General features: G+C 41.4%; 1 protein-coding gene across 1 annotated transcript in view; it reads left to right on the forward strand.

Annotated features, from left to right (window-relative positions):
* The first annotated feature begins 10074 nt into the window (after nt 1-10074).
* The window catches only part of BCL2 (BCL2 apoptosis regulator), a 139597-nt gene continuing 127329 nt past the window's right edge, over nt 10075-22342 (forward strand). Inside the window, exons 1-2 of the mRNA XM_075270962.1 lie at nt 10075-10469; nt 10959-11955. Of these exons, the coding sequence (XP_075127063.1) occupies nt 11203-11955 (753 nt within the window). The 5' untranslated portion in view covers nt 10075-10469; nt 10959-11202. The remainder of the gene's footprint in view (nt 10470-10958; nt 11956-22342) is intronic.

Here is a 22342-nt window from a genome sequence, read left to right on the forward strand (position 1 = left end):
ACATCGCGACAAGTTTATAACTTCAAAAATTAGGGAGGGAGGGCAGGAGGTCCACTCGTCCAGCTGATCCAGGGAACTGCAACGGACCTCCTCAGCTGACGCTCTTATATATTCAAATTTCCCGCCATTTGAATCAGTTGGCCAATCAGATGGCCACTCCTGCCGCTGGGCAGATTATGAAGAAACATCTGGAAGCTGCTTGTGCCGGGCACAGCTGACCTGAGCTTGACCTCCACCAGGTAAACACCAATTACACCAGATTACCCCAGAAAATAGGGGGAGAAAAGACCAAAAAACTGGACTGTACCAACATTAATTAATTAGATTATAAACCAACTTATAAATACCAATTTTAATATAACTAAAAATGAATGAATTAATTAATAATTTGTGGGCTGTGCCACCATGTGTCCCCAGAGGCAGCTCTTGGGGGCCCCTTTTATGCCATACATCTCTCTTTGCAAAAAAACACCCAATTTCGATTATTTTTTTCTGCAGTGTGAATGAGTTACTCCAATAAGGGCCCCCTGGGGCTCTGTCGCCTAAAGGCTCACACAAACCTGCAGCCGGCCCTGAGTATAAGCCATCAATATAAGATCTGCATTAGTTCGACAGCCAGGACCCCACAAATCAGTTGTTCCAGAACAGAGCAGCTACAGATAAATATATAATGATATTAAAGCAAGTATGTAACAAACCAGAAAAATTCTATGAAAAATACAGGAAATCTTCATCCTATGACATAGTGGCGATCACAGTGATGTCAGGTTAAAGGGTATCAGTAACTTCGTCTTGAGACTCTATCTTATAGTACAAAACATATGGGAAATATGCAAAACTGTTTTCCAGGATGTAATTAGGAAAATGATGCCTCTGCTTGCTGCCCTCTAGGGACAGCCTCCTTAAACATCATACATGACTTTTTCAACAAGCCTATTGCTATGATGCGAGGTTTAGCCAAACCAGTAAATCTATTCCAAAAGGAACAGAATCCCAGCTGTGGACAGCGCTGTTTTGATCTGTTAGATCTCATCAGCACAGCATAGGGAAAATTGGTTTGGCAGAGATGAGACTTCTAGACTAGGTTCTTGGGATAATATCACTCATTAAGGAGCAATAGCAATAGGCTTGTTGAAAAAGTCATGCATGATGTTTAAGGAGGCTGTCCCTAGTGGGCAGCACGCAGAGGCATCATTTTCCTAATTACATCCTGGAAAACAGATTTGCATATTTCCCATAATCCCCCAGTGGAGCGAAAATGGCTTTGCAAGTCTCCATATTCCTAAAGAAGGGCGCTCTCCTTAAGGAGTGATATTATCCCCAGAACCCAATACAAAGCATATGAATTCAAAAGTAGCACTTATTATGCAATGCATAGTAAGGCTACGTTCACGTCTGTGCCTGATCTACGTCCATCGCAAAATCCGCTTAAAAAATGCAGAGAGAAAAGTCCTGCAAGCAAAGCATCAGCAAATTGAGGCAGGTTGATTATTTTTGGATCCATTTTGGATGCCTCAGTGCAGGGCCGCCATCAGGAATTTTGGGGCCCCATACAGCCTAAGTGTCTGGCACCCCCCCCCCCCGACAAATTTAGCCCCACCCACTTTTCTGTTGACTCCGCCCATTCATTTTCCACGTGCTCCCACACAGTATAATCCTCCTACAGTCACCCGTAAATTATATACCCCCCTCCATCTCTCCCCCAGTTTCATATACACCCTTCCTCTGCCCCCAGTTTCATGTCCCCCCTCCATCTCTGTCCCCAGTTTCATGCTGTTCTCCCCCTTTCAACTGCCCACAGTTTCATGTCCCCCCGTCTCTGCCCCATTGTCATGCCGTTCCCCCCTCATCTGCCCCAGTGTCATGCCATTCTCCCCCCTTCATCTTCCTCAGTGTCATGCCATTCTGCCCCCCTTCATCTTCCTCAGTGTCATGCCATTCTGCCCCAGTGTCATGCCATTCCCCCCTTCATCTGCCCCAGTGTCATGCCATTCTCCCCCCTTCATCTGCCCCAGTGTCATGCCGTTCTCCCCCCCACTTCATCTGCCCCAGTGTCATGCCGTTCTCTCCCCACCCCCTTCATCTGCACCAGTGTTATGCCATTCTCTCCCCACCCCCCTTCATCTGCCCCAGTGTCATGCCATTCCCTCCCCTTCATCTGCCCCAGTGTCATGCCATTACCCCCCTTCATCTGCCCCAGTGTCATGCCAATCTCCCCCCCCTTCATCTGTCCCAGTGTCATGCCATTCCCCCCCCTTCATATGCCCCAGTATCATGCCATGCTCTCCCCACCCCCTTCATCTTCCACAGTGCCATGCCGTTCCCCCTCTCCCCTTCATTTGCCCCCCCCCTGTTTCATGGGCCCCTTCACTTACCTCTTCCATCGCTTCGCATCACCCGCCGCTCCGCTCTCACGCCACTGAAATAATTTAGGTGCGATGTGATGACGTCATCACATCGTGCCTACAGACGCCGAAGCCGGACAGCAGCGTTTAAAGCAGGAGCTGAGCTGTCACAGCTCCTGCTTTAATCGCGTAAGTATTCAGCTCATCGGTCATTCAGATGATCTGAAATCGGGACCGGCAACTTCGGCAAGTGCTGGGGCGGGCAAGTGCCGGGGGCCCCAAGAGGCTCTGTGGGCCCCGGCACTTGCCCGACTATGCCCTGCGCTGACGCCGGCCCTGAATGACTGGTGCAGGCGCCAGGGTGCCGGCACACGGTGGCGGGCCAAAACCGGGCCCCCACTAGTTTTCAATTTAGCCGGGCCCCTGACGCCAGTACCAGTAATACTGGCCTATCGGCGGCCCTGCCTCAGTGTCTTGGTACATTGACCAAAGTTATTTGACGTATTGACACCATAATGTTTCATGAAAAAAATCAATGCCGATATTTCTGGGAAGGGATAGAAAATAAACAGTAATTTTGCCATTGCCATTTTTATGCTATTAATTTGACACCATACAGTGTGCAGCTTAAATAACCAGATATATTTATTCACTGAGTTGATATGATTAAATTGATACCAAATTTGTATATATATGATATGAGCAAACCGCTGAAGATTCATTTTTGATTCAGGTGGTTCACTCCAAAGATTTGTTTTGTTTTAAATAGGTTCCGTTCAAGCAAAGAGGTAAAATGGGCTTAAAACATAGTGTTTGACACTATCAGGGCTCATAGGACTCTATCTAGCCCATTTCTAGCTTTCTAAGGCAAGCTGAGGTTATGTCAAAGTAACATACACATGTATGCCAATAATGGGAAAACCGATGGTAAGCAGTGGATACAAACTGCTGGTATAAACATGCACTGCACTGACACTTGCTTTTACGTATTTTAACATTTAAATCGCTCCAAAAATGTGACATCCACGTGCCTACCTTTTAAAAAGTGATAAAGAATACAGCATAGAAAAAAGCCACAAAAAATAACCCCTTTATGGGAACACTTATGTGGCACTAGGGAGTGACAATTTACAGATACAATCTACTGTCAGTGTGCCTTGTCTGCCAGATGAGAATGCTGGACTATCTTGCAGAAGTAATCATGATGTAGAAGTTGTTAATCTTCTTCCTCTCATTGTTACCTGCCCCATTGTACCTTTGGTTTGTTACTAATCATTCACGGCATTCTGCTGCTCAAACTGATGCTCCATTTAGCAACCAACAACCTATGCTGGAGTTGCAAACAAGAAGTAGGCACCTATCATCATATCTGGTGGTCGTGTCCATTAATAAGACCTTTCTGGATACATGTTGAAGGACGGATTCAACAAATCTGCAACGCTGACTCTGCAACGCTGACTTTGCACTTACTCCGGAAATCATATTTTTCGCGAAAACAACTCCATACTATGTACCAAGGAAAGATACTTTGATTAACCACATGCTGGCATCAGCTAAGCTCTTGATACCTCAACACTGGCTGCAAACATCACCTCCTTCCCCCCAGGAATGGGAAAATAAGATGCAACAAATAATGCGTTTTGCAGAACTGCTGAGTTGATCTAGGAGAACTCATAGCCAATTCCTTAAAATCTGGTCCCCCTGGGTAGATTCGTCCAGATGACTATCCTATGGATGACTTGTTCAACTGCAACCCAACCTTTTTCACTTTGCATACGACCTTCCCCCCCCCCCCTCCTCTTTCCCTCCCACCTCAAATCTCTGTGCTTAACAATCTCAATGTTGCCTTATGCTGGTTTAAATGTTTATTTACCTGTTTTGATGACCTAGTTTACATTGGTTACTCAAGCATTAAGATATCTAGTCGTTGTGAGATGCTATTGTCTAAACTGAGACTTTTACACATTTGGATTGCTTTTGATGGTTTTTCAACAACTTCGGACATTGCCTTCTCTGTGTTTTATGCATCTCTGTTTGATACTGCACTAGATTTATGACAGAATCTTGTTCATCTTCTTTTATTACATTGTTTGCTGTTCCTGTTCAAAAAACCCAATAAAAGATGTTTAAAAAACCCCCCAAAAAATACCAAACTGCTGCTCCAGCATGCGCCACATTGCCACTCAAAGTGCGCTTCTGCAGCAACCCTGTGGAGGAGATCAGAGAGTGTGGAAATAGACAACATTGGCTGTGACACCTACTAGGCCTAGAACGTTACTCACACACTCTGATTCCTCCCCAAGGCTGTGCAGACACAGGGGTCCTGCTGCTCTACCGGTTGGATGTGGTAGTGTTCTTGTCTTCCCCCGGGGGCACTCCTTGTTGGAGAGGGGACCTCTCAATACTGAGCCGTGTGGATGTTGTTCAGGAGATGCCCTGGCGGTGATGCAGGCAATGACTCAGGAGTCCAGCAGTTGCAGAGTAAACCAATTAACTTTTATTGAACAATGCCACCATTTTGCTGGTGATACCCGCACCCAGAGTGATCTCTGGAGCCTGCTTCCCGTTACCATGATAGCCAGGAGCTTTTTGAAGGCTCCCAGGCCAGTCTGTCACTACTTTTTATTGCAGGCTGCTCTTTGCCACCTGAAATAGAAGTACCAATATTTTGTGATTGTAATGCATTGCATTAATGATCAGACCACCTTGGGTTCAATATCTGAAGGACAGTGATGGTGAATATTTAGAGACTGAGTGCCCAAACTGCAAGCCAAAACCCACTAAATTATTGCTATGTGCAGTTTTTCATTTCAGTAATGAGTAGCACATGTCACTATGCGTCTCAATTGTATGCTAACAGCCAGTACACCAGAGGTTCCCAGTTTAATGGTCATTACCATACAGGTGACTTGCATAGTAACATGTGCTACTCATTACTGAAGTTAAAAACCATGTACAGCTCTTCAGCAGAAAAGTGCCATGAGAACGCAGCCTTAATAATAATAATAATAATAATAATAATAATAATAATAAAGCCTGAAATTAATCAGTATTTTATAAGGGAAAGCATCTGTAACCCCAGAATTGAAAGCAGTTATAATTGAGATTGGAGCACTGTGTGTGACCCCTCTGTGTTATCTCTCAAAACCTGATCAACTCAACATGCATTGAATGGGTTGTCCCTTTATGTATACTTATTCCCTATCTACAGGACAAAGGATAAGTGATGATTGGGCCTTTAGGGTCCATTCACATGGAGGAAAATGGTGAGGAATTTGGTGTGGAATTCCAGCGCTGAAAAAGAAGCCTCCCATTGACTTCAATGGGTTCCTTTTTCTGCTAGCAGAAAAAGGAACCCATTGAAGTCAATGGGAGGCTTTTTTTTTTTTTTTTCAATGCTGAAATTCCACACCAAATTCCTCACCATTTTCCTCTGTGTGAATGGACCCTTAGACACTTATCCCTTGTGGATAGGGGATAAGTATCCATAATGGGACAACCCCCTTAACCACTTCAGTACCAGGCCAATTTGTTCAGGACCAGACACATTTTCATTTTTTTTTGTATGTTTTGTTTTGAGGGCTATAAACATTTTATCATCTGAGTTATTTTTATGCTGTTTTCATTTTTGTATGTGTTTTCATGCTCGTTACTTGAAATCCAACTCATAAAATGTTATGCCAGATATCCTGAAATTTCTACAGATCTCTTTGTATAGATATAGATTTCAACATAAATTTCTATAGAGTACTATAGAGGTGAATAAGCTTTCTATAGAAACCTTTGTTGTGGTCAGTGGGGTCTAAAACAACAGACTTCTGATACCAATGTAAGGTTTTCTTATCTACCTATTGCAGAGTGTTCAATTATTTGGAGCATTTTGCCTTTATATTCCTTGAAAAGGAACTTTAACCACCTTCATCAATTCTAGTTCTTAGCATCTGTTAATAGGCATCACTCCACTGACTCCAGTGCAGTTTTAATTTTTTTCTCTAGCCCCCACCATTGCTGAGCAGTTAGTTTTGGTGCCTATTGTTCTATTCAAGCTTTGTAATGTCAGAAGGGGGTGTCAGACAGGGGTTGCAATTCAGAGCTCCAATCAGAGGCAGCCAATGTCAGGGCTCAGAATCGCAACCTCTGTCTGACAATGCCCTTCTGACAGTATAGAGTCTAAATAGCATATCAGGCACCAAAACTAACAGCATTGGTTCCTTGGGAACGGTGGGGGCTAGAGAAATATTCCAACTGAGCTACTCCTAGTAACAGATGCTAAGAACTGGAGTTACTGAAAGGTCCTCTTTAATACAGTATTGTTCCTTGTAGAACAAGTCCTTGAACTTATATCAGTTATATGTCCAAGAAACAACTGCCCAGTTTTGACATTTATGCAATATACCATGAACAAGACTTGGTGTTAGATTTTTAACCTGTTGCTTGTACTTAGCAGTTTACCATTCTCAGTCCTCCAGCGTTTAGTACTTATTAGGGGCTGTTCGTGTGAGGAAAATGTATTACGGAGAATTATTTTAGACTGAAATTCAGTTCTATACAGTTAAACCCGATGAAGAAATTTCTGTAACAAACCTACACTACAAGTTTGCGTGAAAATTCATAGAAGGCCCCAGATGGCAGCAACAGAAGCTAGATGTGAAACTAAATAGTACAAATGCCGTTAATGAATTTGTGGTATTCCCCCAGAGATGGGGGATCTATCACGTATAGTAGAACACACTAACCACTATTCGTGTAGGAGAACACCAGACATTCACAGGATTCGCTACACAGCTATGCTTTTCATCTTAATAATAATAATAATAATACATTTTATTTATATAGCGCCAACATATTCCGCAGCGCTGTACAATTTGTAGGGTTCAAATACAGACAGAAAGATACATTACAAAGAAAGTCATTTCACACAATGGGACTGAGGGCCCTCCTTGCAAGAGCTTACAATCTATGAGGTAGGTGGGGGGACACAAGGGGCAGCATTGCTTATACAGAGGTCAGACAATTTTGTAATAGAGGTTACTGTAATTACACAAACATAAAACTTTATGAGCTGTCAACAGTCGTGTCCTGTAACATGTGGATGGAGCTTGGACCTATAAAGTTAGCATGAGATGACATCATATCATGTGGGGAAATGTGGGAGCAGGGACAGAGGAGGGTTAAATTTTGGGGAATCTAATTATAGTATGGAAGGGTTTACGTTAGAAATTGTGATAGGCCTGTCTGAAAAGATGTGTCTTTAGTTTGCGTTTGAAACTGTAGAAATTGGGAGTTAATCTTGGGCAGATTTGACCAACAAATCTAAAAATCTAAATCTTAAACCTGTACTGCTAAGGCCCCACGGGAAGTCCTGCAGCCACAAAGCGCTGCAGGAAAAACCACAGCGGCAACACATCGCGGCTCTTCCCGCAGCGTTTTAAACAGAAAGTTTGCTGAGTTTTCCTCCACAGACTTTCTGTTACAATTATATCTATGGGGAAACCGCCGGTGTTTCCATAGCTATTATCGACACACTGCGATTTCCAAAACCGTGCCGGAACGTGTCTGCACCATGTTTTTTTTTTTTACTGCAAAGTGGGCATGGGATTTGCTAGAACCTCATCCACTTTGTACTTACTATAAAAAGCTGCTTTTTTACCGTCCTTTGGGGCCCTGGCCTTATAGTTAAGCTATTGCCAATTTCCAACTAATGTATTATGGGTGCATTTTGGCTCCTCTGTTATGGACGAGTGTGTTGGTGCAGTCATAGAAGGGATCTATAGTGCTGTGAGTTCTGAGTTAAAAAAAGGCGTCTATAACGTGATTGTCTAAAACTGGCCTATTGCTGTGCACTTTAGTAACTCTGACGGTTATATTATCCTGTGGTCCTCATATAAGTGCGGTGACACACAATGGGACATGTATGGTAATTGCCATTAAATTGAAAACCTTTGGTTTACTGTTTGTTAGCATGCACGTGACATAAAATATAGTAACATGTGCTACTCATTGCTACAATTAAAAACCATACATAGTTCTTCAGCAAAAAAGTGATGTTGTGTTCACCCAGTCTAAGGGCTAGTTCACACGTAAAAAACACCTGGCTTATTTTGGTCCTGAAAAAAAAGCTTCCTAATTAGGAAGCTGTTTTTTTACCTTGAGGCGTTTTTTGGAGCGTTTTCTGAAGCAGCTTTTGGTAAAAACTGCTTCAGAAAACGCCAGGCGGTTTTCCCCTCCCCTAAAGTGAATGGACTGTAAAAAAAACGCTAGGTGTTTTCGGTCACGTTTTTTTGCAAAGAAACGCTAATTGTTTTTCGCCTCCCATTCACTTCTATTGCTTTCCTCAGGTGGAATCCGCCTGAAGAAAGGTCATGTCGCTAGCAGAAAAAAAAAAACTAGCAGTCTCCATAGACCACTATTGTATGGAGGCAAATTTTGAGGCGAAATCTGCTGTCAAAATCTGCCTCATTGGCTCTGTGTGAACTAGCCCTTAGGCAGCGGCCCCAAGTAGCAAACCACATCTTGAAACGTAGTGGAAAAAAATGAAGAAAAAACGAATCTTGTCTTTTATTCCACACCATATTTATTACGTTTTTGGTGCATTTTTCTTCCCTTATTAAATCTATAGAGAAAACAATCACAGTTCTTCAGCTAAAGATGACACAACTTTTTTTTTTTTTACTCAATGTGTGGATGGGATTAAGTAGAATCTCATTAACCTTGCTGATAATGTAAAACACAGCATTTTGTATTTGGTGCGTTTCCACATTTCAGCAACATTGGGCCTTAACCCAAGGTTACATTCACATGGTGGATTCTACCACAAAATCAGCGGCAGATTCCGCCCCAGTGGCATAACTAAGGTCTTGTGGGCCCCGATGCAAGCTTTTGTCTGGAGTCCCCTACCTCCTCCCTACAGTGCATCCTTGATAGTTACATTTATGGGTGCTACAGTTGTACCTCAGATACTTGAAAGGAATACAGCTTCAGTCCCCATAACTGCAGCTAACAAGAAAACGGTGAGTGAGCAGCGCAGCGCCTGCCATGTGAACAATACTGGGAGCTGTCTGCTGTGGGAAACAACCTGAGGCTGAAGCCCCACGTTGCAAAATAGGCTGCATTATTACAGTACCTGCAAAGTGAATGGGATTCTGGTTTATCCCTTCCACACATTGCAGAATAAAATCTGGAAAAGCTGTGTTTTTGAAAATCGTAGCATGTCAAATATACCTGTGGAAACACTGGCGTTTTCCATATAGATATAGAGTAATAAGGGCAGAAAGTTTGCAGAGGAAAACTCAATGAAAACTGCTGCAGAAAAAAATGTGTTTCTGGTTTTTTGTTTGTTTTTGCTGCGCCCCACATTGCAGAAACGCAGCTTTTTTTTGTCACAGATTTTGTTGCATTTTTTGGAGCCAAAGCCAGGAGAGGATTGAGTAAAAAGTAGAAATATAAGAACTTCCTTTATATTTTCCATTCATTTGGTAGCCATTCTTGGCTTTGGCTCAAAAAACGCAGCAAAATCTGTCACAAGAAAAGCTGCAGTACCGCAAGGTGGAGCCTCAACCTTAGCCTGAAAGACGCGCTCTTTCTGCCTCACAAAAATCGTAAGAAAATAGGAAACATTCCTGGAATTGTTCTCGTCAGCGTTACCTTTAGAAGACTGCGGCGAACGTACGGTCCACTAGGGGGCAGTCATCGCCAGCATGCGCATAAGAATACAGAAGGAACTCAAATACAGTCCGCCCAGCACTAGCTTGTCCCTCACACACCGCACAGAATTCAGGGGCGAGCTGCGTCCCGCCTCCTGCTACATTTGGGAGTTAAGATGACGGCAGGAAGCACAACACAGACTGAATGACACACAGCAGACAGAGAGAGTGTAGCCTGCAGCAGCAGCCAGTGAGCAGATATTCTTGCTGCAGCCTATGTATGCTGGGCTCACACGAGCAGTAGTGCACTCGGTGCAGGCTTGTCTGGGTGGCCTCCATAGAGATGCTTCTGTGACATTCACTGATGCGTTCAGCTGCCCCTGAGGATGTGAGTGGACGGAGCCTCAAGGTCCCTGGAAGTTCTTACATGGATTCAAATGAACGGGGAAGTCCAACATCACAGCCTTATTTGGGGAAGCCAGTGAGTATATTACATAATTCATTGCTGCTAGCAGTATGTGTGCTGACTGAGTGCACTCCACTACTCTGCTAGCTAGCTTCATGTGTGTATATCTGTGGATTGTGGATATGCATATATATGAATGGCTTAGTGCTCCTGAATTCACATACATGGGGGTGGGTGTGATAATGGTGCAGAAACTCCTCCCCGGGGCTTATAATTTTTGGAGATTTTCCAGTATTTGTAAGAGTTTTCTAAACGTCATATTACGCACAAACAATACAAAGTCATCAAGGTGTCAGAAATGTATAGTGAACAGCTGTTAAGCGTATTCCCTACAGTGTGCGACTTGTGGCTGGGGTATTGGTGTACCACTTCAAAATCTCCATCTATATATCTATAGAAAGATATAATATGGCACACTTGTTTGCATTGCTGTACATTTTTTTATATTAATAATTGTAAACTTTTGCGTTACTCATGAGAAACCCACATGTGTTTTTATTGCAGCGTGAAGAAGGGAATGTCCCTTGAAATCTGGCGATGAAAACACCTATAGGAGGGAAATTACAGTAAATGTACAGAACTCCACTGGAAGGAAGAGGAGGGGGGATCCAGAGCTCGAAGAATGAGAGAGCATCTCCGAGACCCAGCGCTCACAACTAAAGTGTAACACTTGCAGACGGTTTCTGAGATCTGAGGAGATCTTATTATATTTTTATATTTTCTTCACTGGTTTCCATCGTTGTATGATATGGCTCATCGAAGGAGAGGAGGCTATGACCATCGGGAGATTGTGGTAAAATACATCCATTATAAGCTGTCACAGAGAGGCTATGAATGGGAAGAAGGGAGACAGATTTCTTCTGGCCTCCCAGCTACTTCTGCTGCTAACAATAATCTTAATAATGATGGAGAGGTGTCTACTGTACCTGGTGGTCCAGCTGAACAACCTCTTGCTTCAGATTTGGCTGCTGCTTCCTCTTCAGATAATGAATCTCCAAGTAATTTTCCAGTACCACTTCTAGACAATGCACCTGCTGCTCCCATAAGCTCTACATCTGCTGCATCCCCCATCCCTTCACCACAGGCAGATTTGGATATTGCCCAGAGAGAAGAGAATATTGATGAAGATAATGGTCAACCACTTGATGAAGATAATGGTGAAGATGCCCCTTTACAACCTGTACCTCCTGCATTATTCCAGACACTGAGTCGTGCAGGAGATGAGTTTTCCAATTTGTACCAGCAAGACTTCAGACATATCTCGGGGCTTCTCCACCTGACCCCATCCACAGTTCGTCTTCGTTTTGCCGCGGTGGTAGAAGAGCTGTTTCATGATGGGGTAAATTGGGGAAGAATTGTGGCTTTCTTTGAGTTTGGAGGAGTCATGTGTGTAGAGAGTGTGAATCGTGAGATGGCACCTTTGGTGGATTCCATTGCTGGATGGATGACTGAGTACCTGAATAGACATCTGCAGAACTGGATCCAAGAACAGGGAGGATGGGTATGTTACATTTTTTTTGTCTCTACTGTATGGCATGTGCAGACTATGATTTTACTTGAGTAAAATATTTTGCTGAATTAAAAAAAAAAAGGGTTTGAAAAACTGTTCTCTATATTTAAGTTTGAATAAGCTGAGAAGACTTATCTTTAGGAAGCACTCCAATAAAACAAAAATCCCTTTGTTTGAAAATGAGCCTGGGTATAGTGTTATGCTACTGAATAACTTACCTTGTTATAGTGAAGATTATATGCTCTCCTCTGAAGCACTGACCTCTTCTGAGATACACATGCTGTATTAGTTTAACTTCCTGTTCATAGAAGAAAATAGTGCATCAGAGGAGCAGAGGGGTCAGTACTTTGGAAGGGAGAACATAACTTCACAATAAAGCTGTCAGTAAGCTATTTTATCTTATTTTAAGTAAGCTATTTTATTTTAACAGTATAGACAAACTCATTATGGAGGATTTTTTTTAAACTGGAGCGATTCCTAAAACCTGTCTATAAGTCATGTTACTGAGAGTCGCGTGACTTTGATAGTGCTGTTTCACGTGTTTTTCTCATTGTGACATTTCATTAGCAAGGCACCTTACGTTAGTCTTTCATAAACAACCCAAGCAAGTTCTCTTTATTTAATCTTATAATATAGCAGGTCTTGTGATATGGATGGCCTCTAGGTAGTAATGATTTGTGCAGCATTTTAGCATTACATTTATTGATAGACTGTAAGAGTGTTGTGTCAGAAAGGAACAAGGGTACATGGCAAACTAAATGTCAACAATAAATTTAGCCCAACCAATTTTTGTTTAGCTATAAAGGAGATGTTTATTGAATGAAGAAGTGAGTCTTACTAGATATTAGATGGCTTAAAATGCAACCAGTACCGAGTCTCCCTTGCTATCATGTTTCAGATGAGGGCACCACCTAGACTTGGCACACTTCGGTTTGTCCATTTCAGACCTGGCAATCTTCTAATGTACTTGGGTTTGGGGAAGAGTATAGATGTGTAGTAGTCTGAAGTTGAACTTGTGTTTCTAAACGATTAGTTTGTCTGATATCTGATAAAGATCATCAGTTGAACTCATGTTGTGGTGCTTGACACCAAGCTATCTCTATCTTCCGCTGTGTTACAGATGGAGGTCACCACATCTAACATATGTCTTCTGGGAATTTTACCCGTGGTAGTATTTATGACAAAAAGAACTATATTAATTATACATATGTGTATTAAGTAAAAGTAGGAACCATACCACAAATGTACATAGAATTTTTTTGTTTAGATTTCTATTTATGCATTTTATTTTTATGGAGTGAGTTTACTCTTGATGAAGTAGTCTACTTGGCTTTCCAATTCCACAATATTTTCTCCATGCTTGAGCAACATGTCACTAGTGGTAATGGAGAAACTAGCAATCTTATATTTTAGAGACAGTCTGACAGGGAGAGAATGACTCTCATATCACAACCCTAAGAACAATGCTACCTGATAATCTATGCCTCAAGGACCATTGACCTTCTTCCAATCTGTGCCAGGAGATGGAATACCATTACTTCTTTATAATCCCACGGCACTATGAGTGACACCTCCAGATCTCCACAACGGCAGAGAGATCCAGTAATGTCACCTGTTCTCAGTGAGACTTGATGCTTCACACATACACGATAAGTCTGAAGGAACATCTCCATGGGAAACTTCATCTTTACTAGTGTTTTTGTTTTTTCCTATTTTTATGTGTGCAATAGATTTCACTAGTTTTAGGGCATTTTCTACCTACTTGTGTGTTTTTGTTTCTTTTTTTTTTGTTCGAGGTAAAGGTTACAATAAGTACTTTGTTCTTTGTTTCATCAGAGATGTTTATCCTGTTAACAAACAAAAACTCTTTAATGATTTTTCTTTTTCTCCCACAAGGGAATATCTTGCCATTCTGTATCTCAAAATAATGTAGACAATTGCCGAATTGCTTCCTCCTCTTCCAGCAATATGCATTAAGACAAGCTTTAAATGTTGCCTTCCTGTTCTTGTCAGATCAGTTGGATGTTAATAGAAACAAGCAGTGCTGAAATAGATCTTATTGACTAGTCAATTCACTAATCAGAAATACATGGGCCCCAGCCTTAGAAAGGTATTTTAAATGCCGCGACTGGCAAAAACCGCAGTTGGCTAATACCACCCATACATTGTAGAAAAATATCTGCAGTGGAAAAGCTGTGATTCCAAAAATGCTGGTGGTGTTGTAAGTCGTAGTATGTGAGTTATACCTACAGAAACTCTGCGGACTTTCTATGAGAGGCGCTGTGGGAAAAAAAAGCAGCTTTTTTTGGCTACGGCTTGTTAGGCGGGACTATAGCCTAAGGGCAAAGCTGTTTTTTTTGTTTGTTTTTTTGTTCAGATTTTGTGGTTGTGTGGGGCTTTTTTTTTTTTTTTTTTTTTTTTAGGTAATGGATTTAACAGAAGGTAAGAAGTATAAATGCTTCATTTTATATGTTCCATTCTGATAAAAAAAAAAAAAAAAAAAAGCAAATTTCACAGCTTTTCAGCAATGTGGGGTCTTAATTCTAAATGTAGCATCTAACTGAGAATGTTGTATCATAGTAATAGATAGAGTAGAACAATAGATTAATAGTCAAAATCATCAGGCCCAACAGATTTGATTTGAACTACACTGAATGTTAACACAGGTGAAGTAAGTAAAAATGGTTGAGATACAAGTATGTTAGGTAGCAATAATCCATCCCCACAGATAGATTATGCCAGTATGCAAATGAAGACTTTGGGGCAACTAGAACATTGCCATTGCTCCAAAGTGGCAACTTACCTCATTGTTCCAAAGAGCTTATGTTAACAGTGATATCTTGGCAGTGAAGGCACATATTGACAAAGAGAAAACAAAGTTTAATTTGAATAACCCTAACCTCTATATCTGCAGGCCTAGGTTGATCTGCTGACAGACTCCCTTTAAAGTTAATGTGTTGGAACCAAGAAAAATGGGCAAGCATAACAATCTGACAAGCAAATTGTGATGACAGATTAACTAAACATCTCTAAAATTAACCCTTACAGGGGGCTTCTAGTATGCAGTGGTTAGTGCTTGCATATAGTGGTCCAAGAATAGCAGGTGAGCAGAGCAGGCCAATTGATGTGTGTTTAGAGCCAATACTCACTTGTCTGACCTAATCCCAATGAAGAGCTACTGCAGCACAAATTCCTGAAAAAGTAAATGCTAGTTATAATAGAAGGGGTCCATAACACACTATGTAGCCACAGATAACTTAGATTCCCATGCTAACCCTTGCCTCTGCTGAAATGGCTTATAATGGCCATGTGAGGACCAAAATTGGAACATGGAGAAATGGAATGGAAGAAGTTGGCCAGGTTTGATGAATCATGTTTTCATTTACATCATGTACATAGAAAGCTATGTGTGCATCACCTACCTGAGGAACAGGTGGTACCAGGATGCTGGGACATTTTCTGCTGGAAAATATTTGCCTGCTTCGTGGACTTTAAGAAAGCGTTCGAATCGGTGTGGCACCCAGGCCTGCTCCTGAAACTGCTAGATAGCGGAATAGGAGGAAGAACATATGATGTCATCAAGAGCTCTTACACTGTGTGAAGGTGAACCAGAAGAGAACAGCATAATTCCAGCAGGCCCGAAGAGTCAGACAGGGCTGCAGGCTGAGCCCAACACTCTTCAACACATACATTAATGAACTGACTGCAGCTGTGGAGGCAGCACCAACACCAGGCCTCACCCTAAACGACAGTAAGGTGAGGTTCCTGCTGTACACCGACAACCTCCTACCTCTGTTTCCCACAGAGCCTGGCAGTACTAGAAAAATTCAGCAGAACATGGGCACTACCCATCAACCACAAGACCAAAGTCATGGTATTCCAGAAGAAGGGCCACAATAAACCAGCAGCAACACCTACCTGGGGCTATTCTTTTTTGTTCTGTGCTTTACCATACATCACAAGCCCTTATAGGAACCCTATCATCCAAACGCCTGTAAGGATACGTGTGTGTACTGGTTATACACTTGAAAAAGGGGTATTCCCCGAATCGCTGTCCGAACGCGTTGTGTGTAAGAAATTCAAATAAAGTGCATGTTGATTCTACGGTTTTGGAGTAGCGCAGTGTCATTTCCATTCATTGGTCAATTTCTCCTGATTACAAAGAAATAGTCACGTCACATAATGGGACTTGAGGGCCCTGCTCACAAGAGCTTACAATCTATGAGGTAGAGGGGGTGACACAAGAGGAATCAGGGGCAGCATCGGAGGCAGCATTGCTTATATAGTGGTCAGATAATTTTGTAATAGAGGTTACTGTCATTACACAAACATAAAACTTTGAGCCGTCACCAGTCGTGTCTTTTAACATGTGGATGGTGCCTGGACATATAAAGTTAGCCTGAAACGGCATCATATCATGTGGGGTAATGTGGGAGCTGGAACAGAGGAGGGTTCATTTTAGGGATTCTAATTAGGGTACGGAAGGGATTACATTAGTAATTGTAATAGGCCTGTCTGAAAAGATGTGTCTTTAGTTTGCGCTTGAAGCTGTAGAAATTGGGAGTTAATCTGATTGGGGTAGAGCATTCCAGAGAAGTGGTGTAACTCAGGAGAAGTCTTGTATACGAGTGTGGGAGGTTCTGATAATAGAGGATGTAAGTGTTAGGTCATTGAGTGAACGGAGAGTGCTGGTTGGGCAGTAGACAGATGAGGGAGGAAATTTAGGGTGATGCAGCATTATGGAGAGCCTTGTGGATGAGGGTGGTAAGTTTTTGGTTTCTGGCATCTCTGTAGCGTCTAGGCTGATAGATGAGCCTGGCTGCTGCATTCAGAATAGATTGTAGAGGGGAGAATTTAGTGAGGGGAAGACTGATTAGTAAGGAGTTACAGTAGTCAAGGCGAGAATGAATCAGAGCAACAATAAGTGTCTTTAATGTATCTCTGGTAAGGAAAGGGCAGATTCTGGAGATGTTTTTGAGGTGGAGGTGACATGAGTGTGCGAATGATTGGATATGCACATTTTTTTTTAGATGTATTACGATATTAAAAGTAATTGTAAAGATGTACATGTATTTTACAACTGATAACTTGCAGATTATTTAACATTAACAGATATGCTTGTTTATTACGAAAAGTGTTCTTTACTATTTCTGATTTTACAGTATTCTACTGGATGGAATTCTTGTGATCAAATGTATTTGATTTTAATATTAAAAACAAACAAATAAATGAATTTGAGTTCAGAAAGTGGTAAATATGCTGTGGATGGTCTTTACTCCCATCTTACTTGGTATTGAGTCAGCATGCTTCTCAGAAATGAATGCAGTGTCATGCTAAGCGTCTTATTGTGAGGCACCCAAAGAAGGAGGAGGTGAAGGGGAAGTTCACAGTATACATGTTGTATGTGTTCTCACTGACACTGAGTGAAGCTTCCTATCTTACTTCTATATAATAATAATAATAATAATAATTATTATTATTATTATTTCTATCTTGTTATATCTATACTATTTTTCTAGAAGTAGTTATTGAAATAACAATGATTATAAATGGGGTTATTCTGAAGAGCTGGCACCTACGCTCCATCCAGAAAGATACAGGTAGGCTGAACAGGGAACATTCAGTAAGATGACACGTTTTCCTGGCATCTCTCATCTATGACAGGTGGAATTGGTCAGTGTTGTTTTGTTTTCCTTCAGGCCAAACCGTCATATACCTTCATTAGCTAATCTGTCATCTGCACAGTGATCGGGCATCACGCTCTTCAGGGTGTCCCTAGAAACAATGCTTTTCACTATGTTTTATTGCTTACTTAGCATAGCCCCTGGCCTGTTACTCAGTATTCTATATATATTTTATTATTTTCTGCTGAAGCTTTTCATCCTTTTAATACAAACAATTAATGAGAACTATTTCTGAAATTATAAAGACTGGAGTGTAGTTATTTCCTAAGATCGGACCATGAGCATTCATTTCCCGGCGCTCCTGCTCACAGATATGGCAGTACACTTTGGTGGATATAGCCATAACAATCTAATTGTTTAACACACAGAGACAAAATATGACTGCATAGTACTCTTCTATGGCATTGTAGTCTTTAGCTGCAAAATCTGCAGCGTTAGATAACAGGGTGCTGTTTATGCAGATGTTCCTGTTTCACTGAGCTAAGAATACAGCCCAAGTTTAGGTGTAAAATAATTTACTTTATAACCCTCAAAATAAAAGCATGTTTGATCCTATGTGGTATTCATCACAGAGACATTCGCAGGATATCCCATATCACCAGAGGTCTACTTTTCCCTTAATATTATGAGAAGTGGTTTTTGTCATGTGTTAGGACTGGGCAATCCTGACCTAAATGAAACATTGAACATTTTACCTAGATTACGGTAAATAAATGATTATTTTAGAGCATGCCCCTTTTTTACATGTACTTCAAACAAATTGCCATAAGAAAAGCCACTATACCAAGTAAATAATTCCCTATAAAACTTAACTATGTGAATCCACAAACTGCTAAAATCCTAGCGCAGTCTAATATTCCTGGTAATAAACATATTTTTAAGAGAATTTTCAATAAGTTCTATGGCTGAACTCACATCTGCATTGGATTCTCTGCCGCAGAGTCTGCCTAACATTGGCAGAGACAAAAGCCCTGTAAGGTAGACTCTTCTCTCTGCCGGTTTTTGTCTAAAATTGGTGGAAACCCGGCAGGCCCCATAATAGTTTTTGGGGTCTGTGGGTAGCCTCTTTTAAAAGAGGAGAGGGTCTCCATCTTTTGGGTCCCCATGCGGACCTAGACAACAGAGACCCAGACACTAGTGTGACTCTAGCGTGTCTCTGAAATTGTATACAGGCACTATATCTCTCCGCTGCTCCAGACATGTGTTTTTTAATTTTTGCTAAATGGCATCTTCAGGGGTAGAGAGGCAAAAGCAACATGACCTAAAAAAAAGGACCATTTACTTTTCTTTACCTGTGACTCTCCGCCAATGATAAAAAGCATATTCCCATATCCCTCCTCTCCTTTTGACAAACCGTTTCATATTAGACTGCTGTAGATTGTTAGCAGTTACTGAACTCATTTAGTGCTGTAAATGTTCTGTTTTATAGGGAATTATTTACTTGATGTAGTGTACATACATGGCTTTTCTGTGCTTATAGCAATATGGATGTGATTTATAAAGCCTACACTATATAGGGGCCGTTATCTATTTTTACATGTACAACTCTGTATACTATATACTGTGATTCTCAGCTCTGACACTGTCTACCTCTAGTTCGAGCTGTGAATCACGTCCCTCTGCCTGATGCCGCCCTTTTGACATTACAGAGTCTAAATAGCCTATCAGGCTACAAAGCTAGAACAGTGGAGGATAGAGAGAAAACTCCAGCTATACTGGAATCAGTGGAGCAGCACCTATTAGCAGATGCTAAGCTTGAATTGGTAGAGGTGGTGAAAAGTTTCTGGTGTAAGTCTTATACCATGTATTTGACGTCTTAATTGATGTATATTACTAGCAATCAAAATATTTATATATGTTTGCTACGTACACATGTATGATAATGTGTACATAGCCGATATACAAGAGCATGGTGTGTAATGTAATATATACAGTTTGGCAGCAGTCACACACTGTTATGCAGCCATTTAGTGTTTTCTGGTCAGAGAAGCCATTTCCTTGCTACACTGCATTCGCTCTCACACTGGATTTGCCTATGGTATATGTCACTTACTGTTCGATATCCAATTGTAATTTTTCATATGTAATTCGTATATTACAGTTTGTGATTGGGTAGCGTATAGTGACAAATCCCTTAACCAATGATTGTGTGAGACAGATGCAAAATAATTGTAGTAGTCAGCGAAGGTGCAATGGGAATCAATAGAGGCCTGCAATATAAGAATTACAAAACTTGGTTTGCAGCATGTTTCTGTGCCTTTCTGATATGTTTCCATATGATTAACATTTTTAGTGTAGTTTTTGAACATCAATTATATATAGTGGTCTGCGTGTATTGTGTTTTTTTGTTTTGTTTTGTTTTTTTTGATCAGTAGATGAATATGAAGGGTCCAGCTAAATCGAGGAGAATGACCCAGAAAATTATAGTTTAGGCTTGGGGTAATTTTACACCTCCACTGGATTTCTCTTTATCTTTTTCATTATAGGAGCAGAATAGCAGAAATCCTGACATGAAGGGATTGTCCAGTATATACAAATAAATGTGTTATTGCTTTTATAATGAAAGTAATTTTTTGTCCAATTTTTCATAGTTTTCTAGATCTCTGCAAGCAGAGTTCTAGGAAACCATGAAGAATTGATATAGAAATGGAAAATTGTATAACTTTACATTATAAAAGCAATACTGACTCCAATGGATCCCAAGGGGCACCATTGACTGTAGTGGGGTCCGTCAGGTATCCGATGGGGTACCTATCATTTTGTTAGACAAAGTCCTGCCTGCAAAAGTTTTTAGTTTACGGACTCTGCAATGGATGATGCTAAAGGACCTCTGAAACACATGTGAACTCACTCTTAGAATTCCGGCAGGAGTGTGATCTTGCTGGGCTCATCTTTATATCATCTGGTCTTCTTGAGGATTGGTAACACTAAAGTTGCTCACATATGGGAGTACCTAGGTTATTATTTTTCATTGGTATCAGTGTTTGACAAGACTGCATTTTGGACAAGAAATATGGTTTGTGTGACAGGCATATTTCCCAGTCTGACTGCAGTTTCTGAAATACTGCAACAGAACAGCCGCAGTAGCTTTGAAGTATACAGCATCATAAATCATTACGATGCTCTAAGTTTAGGTCACAGGAACCTTGATCGGGCTGGGAAATACGGTGAGACACAGATCATATTTCTCATACCAAAGAGTCACATCAAATGGCCTGTATACTGTATATCAATTTATGCTCCTTTCCTGGCCAATTGTCAGGAGGGGTTCGATTGGTTGTTATTCCTGTTGTTTATTGGATGATCGTTTGCATGTTTACACTGGACAATGGTTGGAAACAAATGTAGTAGGAGAAGGAAACACATGAGGCAGGATTTAACTGTTTTTTTGTTTTTTGCTTTTTTTTAAGAGTGGAAGGATAATTTGTAAATGGGCAGCATGAGATAAAATGGATTTGAGGATTAAAAAGGACAACCAAAGATGTTCAAGAAACGAGAAACTCATAGAAACAAACAAGATTAAAGATAACAAAAAGCACCAATTTAGTGGAAGGTAGGACTTGGTTCACACTTCATGACATTTGTTATGAAAGGGTAGACCATGTCTATGCAGTTGTATACCCACCAGCCTACGAGACACAGCTTTTCATTCTGGGTCATGAAGGGGGTATAAATGGAGGACCCCAATACTTAATATGAATGGGGTTATCTACATGAGATTGTTGAGATCCCCTGTGGATAGGGAATATGTGTCTTTAATGGAACAACCCCATTAAGAAGTTTACCTGACTTTGAATAAGTGGTTTGGAGCTTTAGGCTAAGGCCCCACATTGCAGAAATACAGCTTTTTTGTTGCAAATTTTGCTGCGGTTTTTTGAGGCAGAGCCAGGAGTCGATTGTGCAGAAGATAGACGTATGAGTGATTCTGACAAATTTCACATTACACTTGCCAAACAGCTACCATTGACTTCAATGGAAGCCACTCGCTTATTTTTTCCGCTAGCTAGTAGTGGAAAAAAAGAAGCAACATGCCCTATCTTGACGCGGATACCACGGCTGAATTGGCTGCGGCGTCTGCAGCTCAAGACACACTCCAGTGTAGGCCCATTCATTCAGGCCTAAACAGGAACGGGATGCTGCGATGGAATGCTGATGCTGCTTCGACATTCTGTCGCGGCGAGCTGTGCAGAATGTTCACACGGTGGAAAAGGTTTCTGCTACCTTTTCCTCCGTGTGAACATACCCTTAGGGCTTGTGCTCATGTTATGTGCATAGTCAGTGTGCTAGCCATGTTTTTCATTCATTCGGCTGTCCGCATGGAGTGAAAGAGAATAGGGATGGGATACCTAATGATTATGAGCAGCCATTCTATTGCATATAAATGTCCAGTACCATATTTTGCACTGATGACAGACAATAACCTCAAAACAACTGTCTTCAAGTGGGTTCCTCAAGGTGGCTCTAAAGCAAGTTCCTCTTTTTCCACCAAGGAGGTCTTATTTGCATATTCCTTACCCTTACAATATCCTGTATTTGGAAGTTGCATAGTTTTTGATCTTCTAATTATTAGAAGTGGCGGATCCAGGGTTTGTGGGGCCCTGGGCAATTGACTTTGGCGGGGCCCTACTTACTGGGGGGTCTCGCACTTCTAACCTGTACTTCCCAACTGTTGAAGACTAGAAAGAGCCGCAGCA

The sequence above is a fragment of the Leptodactylus fuscus genome, chromosome 4, assembly GCF_031893055.1.
Source record: "Leptodactylus fuscus isolate aLepFus1 chromosome 4, aLepFus1.hap2, whole genome shotgun sequence".
Classification (NCBI taxonomy): Eukaryota; Metazoa; Chordata; class Amphibia; order Anura; family Leptodactylidae; genus Leptodactylus; species Leptodactylus fuscus.